Source organism: Gopherus evgoodei, chromosome 13 (genome assembly GCF_007399415.2).
Source record: "Gopherus evgoodei ecotype Sinaloan lineage chromosome 13, rGopEvg1_v1.p, whole genome shotgun sequence".
NCBI classification, from domain to species: domain Eukaryota; kingdom Metazoa; phylum Chordata; order Testudines; family Testudinidae; genus Gopherus; species Gopherus evgoodei.
In genome coordinates, this window is record NC_044334.1 from 8,815,855 (window position 1) to 8,830,684 (window position 14,830).

Genomic DNA, 14,830 nt, shown 5'->3' on the forward strand with positions numbered 1-14,830 from the left:
AAGGCACCGAAAGTCGCGATGTTCACATTGCCATTCCACAATGACGCAGCCACGCATGGCAATGGCACATCAGCCCATCCAATGCACCATCAGCCCACAGAAATCACCATGGAGAGCAACCTCCCACTCCCCCCGCAACCTCAAATATCACCAGTCAAGGGGCTTCTTTCTCTAAGGATCTGAGGCAAACCATTTCCTGTGAGTAACACTTGTCAACTCTGTCATAACCTGCATGATATGGGGACTGCTGCTGCCCACTCGGGGCAGGGCTAAACACTCCACATTCACTGGCCGGGGAGGCCCTGATGATGTACTGGCTTGGCAGCACTGGATAGATGGCATCTTGGCTGCTGAAATGTTGATGTGATTGCAATGGTCTCTTCCTCTAGTGGCTGGGGGTCTGGGAAGAAGGTACAAGCACACGCACCCTGACAGTTTAAGCTCACATGACAGATGCGTGTGGCTTTGGAACCTGGCCACGAGCTCTGTTCCCCGGGGGGGTGGGGGGCATGCGTTTGGTTAGCTGACGGCCACAGAGTCTATCTGTTACCATACCACGTATCATCACAACCTACAGACCCTGCCCTGCGGGGTGCCGTTCTAACTGCACTTAACACGTTGCAGCTTCTGGCCAGGCTCAAAACAGCCTCAAACCCTCTCATCAAGATGCACAGGTTTAAAGAGCGCATGCCCAGCCAACAGACAGACTTCTGATGGGAACCAGCTTTGAAATTACAAACAGCATCAGCAAGAGTGCCCAGTCCTCCTTAACCGCGTGCGGTCCCAAGGGGCCCAACGCTCAAGATGCACTCTGGTGGGATCCTCGTTAGCGCTATCCCGAGGGGAAGGCATCGGGAACCTTTACAGGAAGTCACAGCTTGAGTATTGATTTGAAATGAAAGAATGGCACCCGCCAAGCACTAAAAGCATTCTTTATAAAGAGCAAACAAGGTAGAAAAGGGCTGACTGAACCCAGTGTCCTGGCGTGCCTCCAGGTCCTCTACTCTCTGAAATGCTAACAAAGGCAACCTTCCCATCCTCAGTGTTCGACGTTCTACCAGGATTTGCTGCAGGTTCAGTGAGACACGATGCACTTACTAATAAACACGGCCAATTAGCCATGCCAACATGATTCTGCTCTGCCACGCGATCAGCCTTTAAAGCTAGCTTCCACCTGCGACAGGACCTCTGGCCCCGCTCTGTGAAATCACGCGAGGGCGCGTCTTACCTTCTTTGTCACCCACAGCTGGGCTCCTGCTCTTTCCCCTGGGGCTACTGCTTGGCTGCTGCTCCTGCTCAGTCTGCTGTTGCTGCTGCGGCTGCTTGTTCTGGGCCACGTCATCCCGGGCAGATTCATGTGCTTTAGTGATCTGCTGCTGGTAGAGGGCCAAGGCGTGGTGAGGCACCTGAGGCTTCATGCTTCCGCTCTGTAACGTCCCGTCTGGGAATCCCTCGGAAATCTGCAGTGGGAGCAGAGAGAATGTTATGAGAGAAGTGAGACATACTGTGCCAGCTGCTGTTAACTTCCACAGCTGAGTCTCCAAAAACATGACCTGGGCTCCTTTTTGGGGAGCTTTTCCCCCACCTCTGCAGACACTCAGCTCAGTTCCCCAGGCTGGGCTCCCAGGGTTTCTAACCAAATCACTGTCCTTCCCAGCACAGGAGGCAAACAAGAGAGAGAGAGGCAGCATGTTTATCTTTTGCCACAAGGCTATCATCCTGTTTGGGAAACGTTACAGGGGAGCCTCTGATTTGGCTTGTCTAAGGAATGTAATCTCTAGCCTAGGCCTGGCATCTTAGAAGTGGTTAAATACTATGCACCAATCTCAAGTTATGGCACAGAGATGTCTGAAAGGACGATGTGAACTTTTCATTTGAAACAGGATTTTGGCTACGTCCCACTCTGCAAACATTGCTCCCGGGCCAGTGTTTTGAGTCTGGTGAAGAATAACTAGGTTGCTTTTTGTTTTTACTTCATTATGAGTGCACCAGCAACAATGATCAGCATGGAGAATGCACCTTCTGGGGAGGGAATAGCTAAGCGGGGAGAGCACAGAGAAGCTGCTGAATAGCTAAGTGGGGGGAGCACAGAGAAGATTTGGCTGGGACCAGCCAAAACAGCTCCCCTCTCTCTCTCGTGTTAGGTGAAATGACTGATTTCAGTGATCCCAGTGGAATTCCAGAGGAGCTTGTCAGCAGAGTTGCTCTGGACTCGATGGTGTAACTGACATCACAATCTGAGATAAAGGAGAACATGGCACTGTGAAAGGTGTTCATTGCTGGGGTTCCCCCCCGACCCCCAACTAAGGAAGGAAATGGCTATATAGCAATGACAAGGTTTCTTATAAAGCAACTCATGATACAATCAAACATCTCTGGGGGAACTTTCTAAGAAACCAGGAAGAAGTTGTTTACAGAGAACCTGGTGAGAGCAAGCCACATGGCTCTCAAATGCCCTTTGCACAGCACACGCAGAGAACCGTGCCCGACACCCCAGCACTATGGCCCATCCATGGAGACACACACCTGGCCCATGCATGAGCACAATCAAGCACAGACGCCCACTCCCAAACTCATTCCCTCACCCCTGTGCAAACAGATCAGAAACCCGCATTGTCCTCCTCAACAGATGCCCACATGTGAACACGCACACAGAGGTGGGAACCCATGCCCAAGCATGCACAAGGCAAACTTCTGCTTGGTGCCCTCAGTCTGAGGTTTTTAACCCCCCCGGGGATGCAGAACTTGGAGGGGAACAAGCTGCTTTCCTGGGATCCGGTGATGTGGATCTTCCGTCTGGTACTTACAATGGGGGGGATGGCAGCAGCTCTCTGCTTCAGCTGCTTCAGGTCCAATGGTTTCTGAGGTGAAGAGTTCAGCCTGGCATCGGCGGCAGCGTTGAGGAGGCTGGGCCTCGGAGACAGCAGCCTGCACACAGACACACATGCCATTAGGAGCCACCTACTTCCCACCTCCACACGCAAGGACACTCTGGTGCCTGCACGGCCTGTGCTGGGAGGAGGAAAAGGGTGGGGAATCTTTTAATTATGACTCTAGAGGTCATCGTCCTTACTAGCATGCAGAGAAGAAGCTTGTCACACCGGCGCATGTTGGCCCATGTGCACGTCACCCACTGGGGAGCGCATGTTACAGGTTCCCCCTTGGAGCCTGATCCACAGAGGAGACGAGTGCTACTGTCTCAGCTAGGGAGCGTTGGTTTTTCAGCTCAAGCTCTAGCAGCTCGTGCTTTTAGCTCTGGAGGTCCCCGGGACTTCAGCCATCACATGTATCATGTACTGTGTATATTCCTGTCTAGTGCCTCCCACACCTCACACAGTGTCTCAGTATTGGCCACCCGCAAGGGTCTGCTTGTTGCTTGCTTGCTTGTTGCATGAGAGAGGAGCAGTATCAACTGGCCTGGTACCTGGAGCTCTTATTCGCTAGACCTTGATCTATAATCAGTGATAAGTAGCCCAAGTCCCAGACCATCCTACTCTGAACGCACACGGTGGTGCTGCGAACTACTACTACACAGAGAGCACTGGCCAGGATACAGCACGCCTCCCCTCCCCAGTAAACAGCACCAATCTTAGGAGATAACAGAGCACCATTATCATGGAGCGCAGCACAGCGCAGCTTGGGACAGCCAGAGCTACTTGGACGTGGAGTGCAGCTGCAGCGGGAAAGGCAGGGCGGGATACGGAGCTGGGAAGAGGAAAGTGGGCCGATCCCTGCCTGCCTTGCTCAGAAGGGTACGACTTCAACGGGACCCCGGGCATAAGTACGAAGAGCAGGATTTGGCTCAACGGGCCTGATTTCTTTCATGTACCCAAGAGTAAATCAGGAGTAACACTAATGAAGCCACTGCATTACCCCGGCGCAAGCCCAGGGACGAATCGGAACCAATACGAAAGGCCAGTTAGTTATGAAGTCAGGGTGCTTGGTTCTGATCTCGTCTGGGATTCCAGATTTCCCCAGCATGAGTGAAATCACAAGCAGACCCAGGGCCGGAGATCTTACAGCGAGAAAGCCGAAGTTTGCAACATGAGCGGTGTGAGGAACTGATCTGGCCCAGTCAGCCAGGATCTCCTCAGGTCCACAAGCCAAGCCAATGCATTCTGAGGGCATTTCCTGACTGGGCCTGCCCCTCTGCGACCGGCTGGCCACCAAGCCAACTCTCCCAAGGACGACATAACTCACTGGTAAGAGCCAAAGCAAAGAACAATCCTTGCACAATGTGCTGGGCTGGACGGTCCCTGCCTGAGAGCGAGACAATAAAACAGCCCCCCCACTAGGGCAGGGTTCCCAAACCCAGCCACGCAGCAGGAGTTTAGGCTACAGCTGCCAGGAAAGATTTATCCCAAGTGTGTGCCTGAGTGGCCTCCCCACTCCTCCCAGGGCTGGGAGTACCCTGTCCCCATCTCCAGACCTTTGGGTCAATCCTTCAGAGGCTGGCTCATTGCCAGGTTGGTGCACCTGAGCTTCCCAAAGGCTACGGGCAGGTCCTGATGGGAAGCTGGCAGGGGCTCTGGTGTTTGGAGGGAGGGCTGGGTCTGAGTCATGTTTGGCCTGGCCTGGCCTCCTCTCTTGCAGGCCCCACTCAGCTTCTCTTCTCCCCCATGCTGCTGCTCCTCCGGGCTGGGCACCATGGGAAATCGCAAGGTGTGTCTGATTACCCAGAGAAGGGAGAAGAAGGGAACAGGAGTGATGAGGAAGGCAGAGCGGAGAGGGTGGGGGTGCTGAAATCAGGCAGTCTTCAGTGCAGGACACAAGAGGGGGGAGGAAACTTTACCTCGCTTTACACTGGCCAAGAGGCTGCAGTGACGAATACACCAGTGCTGCCCTCCTGCCAAACACACTGCTTTCCAGCCCTCTCACAGGGCTGCCGTCTTCACCTGGGGAGCTGCTGCCGTGTTAGTGAATGGCCTGGCCACTGGTTCCTACCCCTGGGTCTGTATTCTCTGGGCCAGCAGGCTGTGTGGGGTGCAGAACCCCTCCACAGCCAGCTGCAATCCCATGCACCAGAGCAACGCAATGCAGACTCCACAACAGACCTGCCATTGGCCTCACCAGGAGCAGGATGAGTCCTCACAGCACAGGCCGCTGGGGTCACTATGTTATGCAGGGCAGCTGCTAACTTACATCACTCCCCAGTATTGTTTAGCTCACTCAGTGCTTTTTAGCTTCAAAGCCAAACCCTCCTGGCACCCCTGGGGAGTGGGGAAGGCTCACCCCAGAGAGGGGAAGGGACTTGCCTTAGGGAGTCAGAGCTCCTGGCTCCCAGCCTAGTGCTCATACCACTGGACCAGGCCTCTCTCTGACCCTTGTCTTCTGTCTCCCAACTACCAGCTCGTGAAGCAGTCCAGAGTTTTAAGGTTTACAGCCTGCTCTGTTTATCAGAGCTGCGAGCTGACTGCTCTTTTCAGTCTATAAATTTCAAGGTCATTCTGTGTTCAACCTTGGATGATAAACAAGTCCGGCGAGGCCATGTGAGGGGAATAAATATATCTCTGTGCTGTGCACCCATCCTCCTTTCCCCGCCCCTCGCCCTAGCTCCACTCCCGCCCCACCAATCCTTCTCCTACAGCAGATTCTAGTTACAAGGACCTGCAAAACACACAGCCTTGGATTCCCCCCAGGAGCCTGGCCCAGGAGCTCTCGGAGGAGGAAACGAGAGGAGGGGTGGCTAATCAGAGCTGTCATGGGGATAAATGCACAGCATCTTCCAGCTGTGGTGTATCGAAAGCTAGAAGCTCCACCGCTCTGGGAGTGTAAAAGGATACATACCCCAGGGGGCCTATGCCCCACAATGGCCATGCAAAGCCATCGACAGGTATAGGTAAGGGACGGATTGGCTCAAACTCTGGCCAGGATTTTCAAGCAACGTGATTTTGGGGACCTCAGTTTCTGGCTGCCCAACTTGAGACACTGGAAGGGGCCCTGATTTTCAGGCTGGGCCATGCACCCACCCTCTCTTCTTTTCCAGCCTCTGCAAGGCAGCTCTGGCTGAGCATCCAAATAGCTCGTCGCTTCTGGAAACCTTGACCTCAGATTCTTTTCTTTAAAAAACAAAAAAACACCCCCCCCCCCCCCCCCTCGGAAAAATCCAATTCCATTTCTTTCCTAGCAAACGTAACTTCCTGATGCCACAGAAGCTGCTTGGACCACCCCGACCCAGCTTCCGCTGGCTGGAAAGAGCTCGCTGCATGCCCAGTGAGGGCTGCCAGTTCCCGTTAGACACAAACCCTGCCGAGCAGGTAACTCATCAAAATCCACCGGGTGAGCACAATCCCCTTGCTGGTGAACAGGCCGACTGACCGGCGAGCTGTCTGGGACTGAGACCGGGCTGCACATCACTCACGAACGCTGCTGAAGGCATAGCAGCGATTTCAGCCACAGAGCCTTCAGAGGCAGCTCTAGCCATGTTCAAATGCAGGGCCGGATTCTAACAGCTTTGCTCACGTTCAGCAGCATTTTACTCCACAAAAGGCCTCACTGGACATCTAGCTCAGTGGCCTGATCTTCTAAAGTGCTGAGCACCCAGCAGTTCCCATCCACAGACAGACCTGGCCAGCTCCTCAGCTCGTGGGAAGCAGCGCGGCCACTGGGCAGCAGTCACTTTACATCAGCTGAGGATCTGGCCCCAGATCCTCGGGTGCCTAAAGTGGCTTTAGAAGCCCAAATTTAGGCACTTGGGTTTTAAAAATCTTAATTAAACCCTCCGAGCCTTGCCTTCCCCATCAGTCAAATAACACCTGCCTCACCAAGCTGCTGGGAGGCTGGGTTAATTCAGGCTTGTAAAGCACTTGGAGATCTTCAGATTCATATAATTCATACTGTTACGATGTCTGTAAATGACAGACTGCCAACTGACAGAAATGAACACGTGTGTACAGCTCTACTTGCTGGGAAAGCAACAGACATCACTTTACTGTGTCAACCACCTGTCCAGAAACCGGGCTCTGGAACTTTACACATCTCATCTGCATGTGTGCGAAGTGGAGAACAACATCTCCAGGACACTAACTTACACGCACACGTACCTTCTAGTGCTAATTTTGGGTCTCCCAAACTGTGCTCTAGACACTGGCAACCGAGCCCCAAATTGCTGAGTGAGGGAAAAATCAGGGAGGGAGGGACATGCAGGGTCCCTATGGATCTCGTGCCTGATTCAGCACCATAAAGGGGGATGAACATTGGCTCGGGGCACACGTACCACAGAAAAAGGACAAGATGGAAGACTGGGGCTAAGCTGTAGAAGTGGGACATGTGGATCCACATGAAGAGTTCTATCATGGTGCCATTTCTCATTCTACTGCAGAGAACCCCCCAAACACTAATCCACGCACTGCAGTAAGCAATGCTGGGCATCACTGTAGAAAATCCAAATTCCCCCTCAAAGCTTTCAAATACTGAGCCTCATGGCTGGGTGCAAAAAGTCGGAGGCTTCTGAACAGTTGCAGAACTGGGCCCGTTTTCCCTGCAAGGCTGTCAGGGAGCAGGCTACTTGGGTAGCAATGTAGCAGTGGTTGGCACCACATCTCCTGGGCACATAACAACCAAGCCCAGGTGGTAAGTGCCTTCCTGTAACTTTTACAACTCAGCCTCCTGGTTTCTCTGCTAGCTGTAAACGTGCAATGGCTACATCGCATGTTCATTTACGTCTAGTGCGACGAACAGCTGAACTTCATGACTGGCATGGCTAGCGGCCTTTTTAAACAGATATATACGAAGACAATTATCAGTATTTTTAACTCTGGAGAGTTAAAGCTGTGATTATCTTCACCCTGGCCTGCCTCTCAGTAGCACAACCTGCAGAACGATGGAGGGCAGCCAGCGCAGCTGTCCCTAAGCATCACTCCTCCAGCCTGGTCCTCCCTTCTCATCCTGCAGAGCTACCCCAACCCCACCTGAAGGAGAAAGCAAAACACTTTAGACCACTGAATGCACTTGTAACTAGAGAGTGATGCAGAGAGCAAAGCAGGGAGAAAACAGCTTTCTGCATCCCAGCAGACAAAACTCCGTGCGTGCATGTGTTTGCGTATACCCGCGGGGCACACACACACACACACACACACTGCACCTAGAGAAGGTGGCTAGGTTCTTCACCAATCCGAAGTAAAGAGCCGAGGGCTTATCTTTACAGGAAAGTCACACCGGTGTTTCAGCATGGGCTAGCTGCATACCCAGGAGCCGGGGTGTGCATGGTACAGCTGCACTGAAGCTCATCCTGCCATGGCTTCACTGCTACCTTCTCACGCCATCTTTTAAAGCAAAGCCTTCCCGCAGGTGTGAACCGCTGACTGCAGCGCAGACGTACCCATAGTTAACCCAGTACAATGCCCCCTGCTGACAGTCAGTCAATCTGGTACAAGAGGGATTGCCCAGTTCAGCTGGCATTGCTTTCTAAAGACTAAAGAAGCTACTTGTAAAGCAGAGTAAGAGTGTGTCCACATGGGGAGTTATACCGGTACAACTAGACCAGTTTAATTATACTGGTATAACTGGTCAAACTTTCCCAGGCAGCCAAGCCTGGAACCCCTGCAATATCCCGTATTTCTGCTAAGAGGAGTAGCACAACACCCCGGTGGAAGCCTGTTTAATGTTTAACATCCCTGAAAACTGGTATTTGTTTGCCAGGGCAGATATGTGCTGCCTCTGGGGGGAGCCTGGGATAAAGCGTGGCTGATAGGAAGCTGATAAATGCTGCTGTTGTTGTGGTGTGAAGCTGGGTTAACAGTCAACCTGAGCACCACCCTCCCGCTTTCTCACGGGGATTAGTAAGGGCGGGGGGGGGGGGGGAGGCTGGGCTCCTTCCCCTGCCTAAAGGAGGAATAACAAATTCAAACAGGCCTGAACTCTGCAGCAGGAAAGCCAAGAGTGACAGGGCCAGACTTACGGCCCTGTGTCAGAGCAGCCTCAGGCAGCCTGGCCAGGACTCACTCGCAGCCCTGTCTCTTAGCAGCTTTGCAGCAGAATCTGCAGTTCCCACAGGAAGTACAAACAGCATCTTTGATTCTATTCTGTGAACAGTGCTCGCTAATAACCTCACCACGTTCCATGCAGAAGCTGCAGCAAAGCCTAGAGAGCTCGTCTGTCTCCCTCAAGTAGATGCAGGAGAGGGCAGGTGCCTCGAGGGGAACTTGTTGCTTTCCCATTCTTTGGGCCAACCAGCCTATTAGCCCTCAGTACCAGTTTCCTAGCCCTCAACCACATCCCCCCCGGATCCCATTTTGCTGTCAAATTGGCTTCTCCTTCCACACAAACCACTTCCCCCCAGGGAGTTGGGACACCTCCCTAGCACTGTGTATATGTGTGTGTGTGTGTGTGTGTTGGGGGGGGGGACGGGGACGGACACTCCCATTGCCAGAGGCCCCTTCGCCAAAAGCAATTCCACACAAGGGGAAGGGAGGGAACCGAGAGGGCTCTCACTCTCCCACAGAACCGACTGCTGCTGATGGAGAGCAGAGGGGAGCAATGATGGAAAACTAACTTTAGAATTTGTTTTTATTAATGACAGCTTTCTAGGAGGCTAGGGATTGAGGAATCGGTTGGCTGAGGGGGAGGGCAGATGGGACCAGGTACCTGCCTCCTCCTCCAGAAGTCTGGCCACATCCCTGAAAATCCTGAATATCCACCTCCGTGCTAATCTAAAAACACCCTGCAGCTGCTTCCCTGTCTCAAGTTATGGGAGGGGCCGTGTCTCCATTTCCCCAGTGTCTACGGGGCAACGGGAGATCCCATAAAAGTCCATTCACACTCATCATGGCAGAGGTGTAGAGAGTTGCAGCATGTGTGGTCCGGTGACTTGCCCTGCTTTCCTCACAGATAATTAATGTCTAGATGTTTAAATGGCCTCTCTCCACCCCGGGAACAATTTAGACCCCAGTCCCCTCTCCAAGCTGTAAATGAGTGATCAAAGCAGCTCCTTCCCTGCGAACAGGACGAAGCCACTGAAGGAGAAGCTGCCCACAAGTGCGGATCCCAATGGCCCCTTACTGAAATTGACAGAGTCTATGCAATAAGTCACAAATCGCAGGTCACCAGAGCCTGCCATCGATAAAGGACAGGCGAGTATTGCAGACAGTGACCTCTGTCTTACTGCTATCCACAGCCATCTATCGCTGGTCTGTGACACAGCAGGGCAGCGTGGTGCCCTTTATTCCACTTTCCCTTCAGAAGCTGTTGCCAGCACAAGGTTCAAAGACACAAGGCATTAAACAGCTTTAGACAAGGGCTGGGCCCGACGAGAATGGGGCTGGCAGGCATTAGAAACGGGAACGACTTACTTGGTCAGCAAATGCACTCATTGCTAGGTTCTGGATAAAGACCTAATTAATAAAAATGCTCCTTTTTTTTTTTTTTTTTTAACTTCTGTCGCCCCCCTCCATCTTAGCGGCCCAGACATCAGTTAATGATGCCTGTCAAGCTCACAGTGAGGGAGGCAAGCCTTATCATTATCCCCATTTTATAGATAGGGAAATAGAGGCCCGGAGAGGAGAGGTGAGTTGCCCAAGGTCATACAGCATGTCAGAGGCACAGCTGGGAGTAGCACTCAGGAGTCTGGAGCTGTCTGCTCTGTGCCTTAGGCCCCCAAATCACTTCCACATGTCCTCACCCAGAGCAGCACCATACTCCACAAATGGTCTCGCGGATGTCCATGGCACTACGTGGAGTGGGTGCACCTTAGCCTGAGCAAGGCTGGCAGAATCAGGTTTCTTATGGTAGGCATGAAGGAGACAGGGCTAGGGGAACGCAGAAGGACCCCACAGAATTTAGCCTTGCCTCCTGGCTCCAGCCATGGCCGATGACTGGCACTTCCCAGGAAAGATCCCATCCATCATGCACCCCGACACTGCCACAACACTGTACTTGGGAGAAACATCTCCCCAGCCACAGCGTAAGCTGCTGACACCCCTGCGGCCTGAGGCACAACCTCCCCTGCCAGAGGCGTGCCAGCCACACAGCTGCCAAGGCTCCCACGGGCAGGGACGATATCCGGCCCCTTTGCCAAACCAGCTTTGCCGGCTCTGCTTCCCAGTCACCTCTTCTTACCTGTTTTTGTCCACGGCATCCTGCTCGTCCATCTCGTCTGCGCTGCAGGTGGCACTGGAGTCGCTGTCAGGATTAAGTCTGGCAGCTTTGCCTGGTTTATGACTCTCCTTCTCAGCTTTGGGCGCCACCTCTGCTCCCGCCGTGCTGCTGACGCTCTCCGTTTTCTTCTCACTTGCCTTGTCTCTCTCTGGGCAGTCCTTGCTCTCCTCCTCCTTGATTTCGCTCTTGCAGGGCTCCTCGCTTGGCTTCTCCTCCGGCTCCTCTGTTTTCACCACATCGACCACCAGCTCCTCCTGCGGCTTCTCCTCACTGCTGGCTGGCTCGGCAGCTGCCTCCTGGGGCTGTGGGGTGGTGTTAGCGGTGGGATTAGCTGCAGTAGCAGCATCAGCATCCTCCACCTTCAGGGCAGATTCTGGACTGGAGTCTCTCCCAGGCCCAGGCGTGGGCTTGGGCCCATTCTCTCCACTTTCTTTGGCTTCAGGCCTCGGCGAGGGAATACTCTCGGTGTCCGAGCTGTGATTTACTGCAGCTGAAAGGAAATCAAACCAGAATCAATCTCTATAGCGTTCATTACTACCCCTTAGACACCTTATACACAAACATGAGGAGAGGAGGCAGATGCAAGAAGGAAGGCACTTCCCCAGCTTTGTGAAACACTTTCATTCCCCTATGAAAGGCTAAATTCTCTTCCCAGTTACGCTGGAGTAGGACGCTGGACACTAAGCAGGATGCATCAGTGTCAACTGGCAGCAAGAACGGAGCCCTAAGTTTGGAAATCACGAGCGTCAATGTCCCACCTGAAGCAGACGACTGCATATGATTTGTTATTTCCCCCTCTCCTTCTCCAGCATCCAGAACATTCCATTACAGCGCATTCAATTCAGCAACAGCCCAGAGGGGCCCGACTGCCGGGGTGGGGCGGAAATGGTTTCAGAGCTTCCATCAGTTGGGTTTAGGCTTTGGATGGCTGGGAGCTGAGTGAGCCACTTTACCTGATTCCCCCATATTTCACAGCAAAAGCCGCAAGCTTGGGCCGTTCCTGGATTACTATTCTTAAATGTTAAGAAACAAAAATTGACACTGCCTTGATCTTATTTAGCACTTTTCATCAGTAGATCTCACAGCGCTTTACAAAGGAGGGCAGCATCATTAGCCCCCTTTTACGGATGGGGAAACTGAGGCCCAAAAGGGGAAGTGCCTTGCCTGAGCTCATCCAGCAGACCACTGGCAGAGCTGGGAATAGACCTCAGCTCTCCTGAGTTCCAGTCCAGTGCTTTAACAGCAGGCCAGCGGGAATCCCCATTACAAATGCAGTTATGTATTATACACACCATAACAAACCCCAGAACGGAGGGGAATTTTACAGTGTGTTTCACTGAGACATTTGTGGTCAAATTTTCAGAAGTGCTCAGCAACCAGTAGCTCCTGTGGAGACTCTCTCCCCCTCCCCCAACACACACGCTTCCCTTCCCTCCGCAGGAACAATGGGAGCTGAAAATCTGGTCTGTTCATGTCCCAGTCATGTTGCTTTCCCTTGTCCCAGCTGGAGAACACCAGTGCCCAGACAGACAGGACTGTGTTTGGGAGTAAAACAAGAACATAACATAAGAACAGCCATACTGGGTCAGACCAAAGGTCCATCAAGCCCAGTATCCTGTCCTCTGACAGTGGCCAATGGCAGGTGTCCCAAAGGGAATGAACAGACTGGTTATCAAGTGATCCATGCCCTGTCACCAAATCCCAGCTTCTGACAAAGAGAGGCTAGAGACACCATTCCTGCCCATCCTGGCTAACAGCCATTGATGGACCTAGCTTCCAAGAATCTATCTAGCTCCCTTTTGAACCCCGTTTTAGTATTGGCCTTACAACACCCTCTGGCAAGGAGTTCCACAGGTTGACAGTGTGTTGCATGAAAAAAATACTTTCTTGTGTTTGCTTTAAACCTGCTACCTATTAATTTCATTTGCTGGTCCCTTGTTCTTGTGTTATGAGAAGGACTAAATAACACTTACTTATTTACTTTCTCTATACCACTCATGATTTTATAGATCTCTATCATATCCTCCCCCCAGTCACCTCTTTTCCAAGCTGAAAAGTCCCACTCTTATTAATCTCTCCTCATACGGAAGCCGTTCTATACCCCAATCATTTTTGTTGCCATTTTCTGAACCCTTTCCAATTCCAACTGGCGGATGCATCAAATCCCCATCTCCCATATGCTGTGTATTAGGGTCACTGGCTTTCAGTCTGGAACCAGCAGCCCCAGCTTGTTCCCCCAAAGCACGCTCTTCAGGTCTAACTCCCGCCCCAGCTGCATGGGATAGGGACATCAGCTCAGCCTCCTGGCTATTTTCCTCATCTCTTCTGCACTCCCCCCTCAGAGGTGCCGTGGTCTGACCTTCTCCCGGCCCACTCCATACAGGAGCAATATTCTCCTGTTCCCGCTACCCCTCATAAAAATGAGTTCCAGGGACTCCCTTCCCCCACCTGTGAGGGGGAATTCTCTCCTCCCCAAACCCCACAACTTCTGGTCAGAGGAGGGAGAAGGTCTTGTCGACCTACCAGGTCTCTGAACTAGACAGCAAAGTGCTGAGATCCCATAACACATGTGTCCATAACACATCAAGCACAGAAAGAAGCATGCTCCTCTCTCTGCCTGGCCTGAGTGCATCCTGTAAGCTGGGTGCCATTCTAATAATGGAGTCCAGCCTTAAAAACCAAGGGACAGGGTCATGAATCCAAGAGCCAGAACCCTGCGCCTAAAACCAGGCAGGCGGGAGCTCTCTGTTGGCCCTATTAACCAATGACACATTTAAAATGGCTCCCTTCACTCTTCTTTGCATTGTTCTTGAAATTCCAACCAGCCCTCATCAAGGCATCAGGGCCAGTTCCAGTGTGATCAAGGCCTAAGCCAAAGTTCCAACCCCTCTGCTTGCCTCCCAGGACTGCATCACTGTGACTGTGGGTACCAGCCTTCCCCCATCCCTGCAGCCCAGCCATGAAGAAATCCATGGCAGCAGCAGGAACCTTCCACATGTTTTTGTTTAGCAGCCAATATGAAAAGAAAGGAGATCAGGATCAGCTGGGGGAAAAATATCCCAGAGTTTCAGGACAAGTTAATGATTAAGCATCCCCAAATCTATGGGAAACGGCTTCCTCCTGAGCTGAAAACACTCACGTCTAGATGCAGGCAGGCATTTCAGAGCTGAGACAGCTTTTGTTTCTTTGGCCCAAAGGGAGGAATATTTGGAGTGAACTGTGCCTTGGCAAGATGGCCTGCAACTCCTTCAGGGAGTTCCTGACCCAAGGGAAAGGGTGTGCTCCATCAGTGCGAGTTGAGGGCTCTCAAAATATCTCAGAACGTCACAGGTGTAGGGTCAACATGAACTTGCTTTGGGATTTAAGGGCAGTGCTCTCCCCCTCAACACAGTAAGGATGGGAGGGAAGGTGGGATTCCTTCCAGGCACAGATCTGTATCAGTCTGCAAGGCTTTGAAGTTGTATCCAAAATGGATGGACGCAGATGAACAGGATTCTGCTGGCTTTACATCTGAGCACATCGAAAGTATTCCACTTTCTTGGCAGAAAAATGCCCCAAGGCCAATAGGAATTTCAGCCTTCCCTGATGTTTATTTACTTATAATAAATCAATGAAACAGTCACCCAAGGACGATGGGCCAGGAATTTACAGTATTTAGGCCGGACAGAGATTTATGGTGTATTTGGCCAAAGCCTCGCTCAGAAATGCACCCGCTTCCCTTCCCAAAGTGAAATAG

At 52.3% G+C, this 14,830-nt stretch overlaps 1 protein-coding gene across 20 annotated transcripts in view; it reads right to left on the minus strand.

Moving 5' to 3' along the window:
* NCOR2 (nuclear receptor corepressor 2) overlaps nt 1–14,830 on the minus strand; it is a 402,926-nt gene that overhangs the window by 58,256 nt on the left and 329,840 nt on the right. For all 20 annotated transcript variants that reach the window (XM_030583492.1, XM_030583491.1, XM_030583488.1 and 17 more), the window contains 3 exons: nt 11,056–11,584; nt 2,808–2,928; nt 1,229–1,460 (listed from right to left, as the gene is read on the minus strand). In XM_030583492.1, the coding sequence (XP_030439352.1) occupies nt 1,229–1,460; nt 2,808–2,928; nt 11,056–11,584 (882 nt within the window). The remainder of the gene's footprint in view (nt 1–1,228; nt 1,461–2,807; nt 2,929–11,055; nt 11,585–14,830) is intronic.